We start from the raw sequence: 4,388 nt of genomic DNA on the forward strand, positions 1-4,388 counted from the left end.
GTGAAGCTGTTTGGTTTATCCCAAAGAGAGGCCTGCTGCCTCTTGTATTTCTGGTGATGTGTATGTGGGGGTGCCCATCCTGCACATCAGGGGACAGCCAGCACAGGGACATTTGGGTACCAGTCAGCATGGCCACACTCAGGCACTGCTGTATGGGAACACTGCTCCACTACCTGTACCCCTTCCCATCACAGCATCCCCAAAGCCATAACCCCCTGGGGGGCATGGAGAGCCTTTCCACAGGTGGGATTGGGGCACAGGTCCCACTTGCAACCCTGTGCTCCCAGCAGCAGTGTGCCAATGCCACCCGGCCGAGAGCCTGCCAGGTCCAGCTACTGACAGCCAAATGAATCCCAATTCACATGAAAAAATACAGTAATTTTATTATAAAGTTCAAAAATATCAATATGTCATTAACTGGTCAGCTTACACTAGGACACAGCAGCCAGAGAAAAACAGGCACTTCACAGCCACAGCAGAGGTCTGGGCCCACAGGTCAGGGTTCCTGCTTACCCTAGAAAAGATGAGAGATTTGTTCTTGAGCACAGCAGCCAGTCAGCACGGGGGTTGAGCCACTGAGCACAAAACATACCCCACACCTCCTCACCCTCCATTCCTCTGCAAGCTGGGCATCAGCTTCATAGGAGGTGGGAGGGTATTGGTCAGTGCCTTGGGGACAGATGGGTCTAGAGCAGTGAAGGACCCCATGCAAAGTTACTAGTGATGAAGACTCTCCCACAAACCCTCCCCAATTTTCAGGGCAAGATCTCTGGGTCATGGTGTCATGAAGATTCTGGGTCAGAGGGAGCTGCCCTAGGTACCAGCACAAGGTGCTCAGCTAGCTTTTGGCAGCCCTCACACCCAGGGGAGGGAGGTACCCAGGGCTCTGTGCACAACCAGCATCACCTCAGCAGCATGTCTGGGGCTGATGTGTCCTTGCCGGGGAGGACAGCCACAGCCCTACAATCCTTGCCTGGTTCACATGGCAGAGAAGGAAGGGAGAGCTGTCCCAAAAACTCAGAGCCTGAGGGCATCTTCCCAAGCTGAAACCCCTCTGAGTACAGACAGTTTATGACACCTCACCTAATAAAGGAGGGCAGGTGGGACTATTACTCATGCAAGAAGAGTCCTCACCTCACACTGCAACAAACTGCTGCTCTCATGATCCACCTCCTGCTCCTGGCCACTGCCATCCCCACTGCTCTCACCAGCTGGTGGCTTCTGGGCAACACCATCACCACTGTCAGTGTCAGGAGCATCTTCCCCACTGCTGGACACAGTGGAGTCCCTCAGTCCCTGCTCCATGCTCACAGCCAGCAGCTCTGGGGTATCCCCATCCCCAGTGGGCTGCACATCTTCCACCTGCAGAGACATGGACAGGGTCAGGCTGCAGCTCCATGGACAGGTGGCACAGAAAACCCATGAATGATCTTGTGAATTCACCCCAGAAACCTCTCCTTCTGTAGCCAAGGGAAGAAGGACCGAAGCACGTCCTTCCAGCTCAGTATATGAAAACCTACCCAGGACCAAGTTGGCAGCTGTATGCAGCAGGCCCACTCACTCACCTGGAGAGCTGATGACTCCTTCAACACAACAGTCCCATCCCACTCTTCAAACTCCAGGTCTGTCTCAGTGTCATTCTGGGACTTGTACTCCTCGCTGTCTGTTTCCACATCCGAGGGCTGGGAAGGGAAGAGGTAGTCCCTGAGGGAGGCACCAGCCCTGCAGCCAAGCAGCCATGGGTGGCCATAGTGCTGCCTTGCAGGGACACTAACTGAAGGGGAATTTTGGTGTTATGGGGCAAGCAGGGCACCCACACTTTCAGACACTGAAGACACGATGCTCAGGTTCTCCTTGGACAGCCTGCAGCCCCAAAAGGGCATATGACAAAGGAAGCCTCTTTGCAGCTCTCTGCGCAGGCTCCTCCACAGCCCTACACAGTGAAGCTCCCAGTCCACCGGGAGGACAGAGGCCAAGCAATCCTGACTCGCTTTCCCCTGAGGAGAGGATCTGCTCGGCCACCAGAACACCATACCTCATATGTGACATCTTCAGGGTCATCCTCTGGCAGGTCCCTCTCCAGCACCACCACCCAGGACACCTGCTCCTCCAGAGCGACGTCGTCCCGTTTCCTCTTGTTTGCTTTACTAGATGGGTTGATCAGAGCCTCACGGATCTCTGCAGGGATCCGCAGGTGGCAGAGTGCATACAGAATAAACACACAGCTACCCATTTCCCAGCTTTCTACCCAGCACAGGAGCTTCAGACCCAATGTGTTTGGATGTCATGCTCTGTGCTTCTGGTCTGCAAGCCCTTTGGGTGCTCCAGAAGGCCCCAGCTCTTACCCTTGGGCATGTTGCTCTGGCCCCAATCCGCTGGCAGTTGGCCCAGGATGTTCTGGATCCTGGTGGGGACGATGGAGAGGAGGAGACGCATCAGCCTCCCACGGCGCTTCTTGGCAAGTCGTCCAGGTCTGGTGGGAGACTGCATGGGGCAGACTTTGCTGATAATGGTCTCTACAGGGACCACAAGCCCAACCCAGGCTGATACTTTCTGAAGGATCTTCAGCTGCAAGCGAGAGAGAATTACATTTGGTAGCATGAGACCTTCCAGCTACTTCAAGTCCTCAGTGAAACCCTCAACCTCTCTCCCAGCATGACTAGGACCAACTTCAGTCAGGTAAACAGGGACCACTGAGGTTGTACGTTGTCCCCAGAAACCTCCCATCTCCTCTGGTACAGAGAAGAGAAACACAAATGCTGCAGTAACCATTAGCAGAAGGGGAGTAAGACAAGACCAAATCAGACATAGGATAAAATGGGAATGGGAGAAAAGCAGAGGATGAGCACACACTGAGCGCAGAGCAGGGGGAACAGACTTAAAGAGCAGAGAGAATGATAGAGCAGAGAAGCCAAGCGACTGCCAATCCCAAGATTTTACCACCCCATCCCCTTGCCCTCAAGCCCCTCCAGCAGAGGAGCATCACCTACCAGGTTCTTGACAAAGCCCAGCTGAAGCACCTGGCACAGGATCCTGCTAGGCAGGGAGTAGGGCTTGTTGCAGACAACCATCCTCCCCTAAACCGAGAGAGAAAGGTCAGCCATCCTGCACTCCAGGTTCACCCCTGCCCCAGCAGAACCCACCCCAGGTACCTGGAGGAGCTCTGCCCACACTGGACTGCTGTGTGGCTGAAATTGCTGCTGCATGAGGCTGCCCAAACCTGGCTTAGCCCAGCCTCCAGCCCCCAGCTACTTTTAGTTTCTGGACCAGCTGCTCCCCATTGCGCTGACGAGCTGCTGGCCCCACTCACCAGCGGGGCAGCCCTGTGTGCCCTCCTCTGGGGGCTCCTTGGTGTCAGCACTCAGCCTGGTGCCTTGTTCAAGGGGGGGTGATAGCTCTCAATTTCCTCTGCAATTTGGGGTGCTCATCTCCCAGTGTGGGTTGTAGCTTGCAGAGCCAAGGCTCTGGGGTGGGATGTCTGCCTTCTGTCTGTGCTGGTGCAAATAGCTAAGGCAGAGGGTGCTGAGATGCCAAAATTCAGACCCTCTCTGCCCCCTGATGGCCCTAAGGGAGGGGTACCCTGAGTTTCCTCCCTGTGTGCACCCTCCCATCACTCCTGCACTGCGGCGAAGCTGAGTCTGGGGTTTGTTTGAGTCAATAAAGCTGAAAGGAAGGGAGCGAGGCCAGCCTTTCCTTGCATGTCCCCTCCAGCTGCCTCCCCGTGCCCGAGCGGGTGACAAACAGCCTCTGCTCTGATGAGAGCAGGTGCAGGGATGTGACAGCCAGCGTCACCCGGCGTCACGGTGCGCAGAGCAATCAGGGCTGCCCACAGAGCATAAATACGAGGTGCTGCTCCAGCAGGTGCCAGCCCCGCCGTGCCGTGTCAGGAGGTGATGCTCTGTCCTCGCTCACTCCAGGACAAGAGCTACAGGGGCATCTTCCAGCACGTGGTGACCCCCGACCGCATCCCACGGTTTACCATCCCCTCTCTGGACATCCTGGAGAAGCGCCGGTGTGTGGGGCCGCTGGCGGGGACAGCGCTGGGCAGCAGCTCGGGGCTGGTGCTGGTGGACACGCACGGTGTGCCTGGCTCCATCCCATTCTGCTCCAACACTGAGCTTGCTGCCGGCGTGCAGGCTATCCCGGACCGTCTTGCTTGGGCAGCTCTGTCCCTGCCCCATCTCCCCAAGGTCACCACACCGTACGGCTTTGTCACCCTGGGGCAGAGCCCTCAGGTCACCTGGGAAGAGGCTTTGTTTTTCCACGCAGGTCACCCTCGAGCTCCTGCTGCTGAGATACACCCCAGGTCCTGGCAGGAGCCAGGGCACTGCAGACACCTCGGGGTGCCCGGGGCTGCTGGAGATGGGTGCTCCCACACGGGTGGAGGT

The 4,388-nt window shown here is 56.8% G+C and overlaps 1 protein-coding gene across 1 annotated transcript; it reads right to left on the bottom strand.

The window, feature by feature from the left end:
- Window positions 1-357: 357 nt before the first annotated feature.
- LOC310886632 (uncharacterized protein) lies at window positions 358-3,281 on the bottom strand. Its single transcript, XM_083811473.1, has 7 exons — window positions 3,153-3,281; window positions 2,991-3,077; window positions 2,346-2,568; window positions 2,036-2,178; window positions 1,566-1,682; window positions 1,135-1,362; window positions 358-514 (listed from the first exon to the last, which is right to left on the bottom strand). The coding sequence occupies exons 1-7, from the start codon at window positions 3,204-3,206 to the stop codon at window positions 497-499; spliced, it is 870 nt and encodes a 289-aa protein (XP_083667599.1). The 5' UTR covers window positions 3,207-3,281; the 3' UTR covers window positions 358-496.
- Window positions 3,282-4,388: the final 1,107 nt, after the last annotated feature.

This window comes from Anser anser, assembly GCF_964211835.1.
Source record: "Anser anser genome assembly, chromosome: 25".
Lineage (NCBI taxonomy): Eukaryota > Metazoa > Chordata > Aves > Anseriformes > Anatidae > Anser > Anser anser.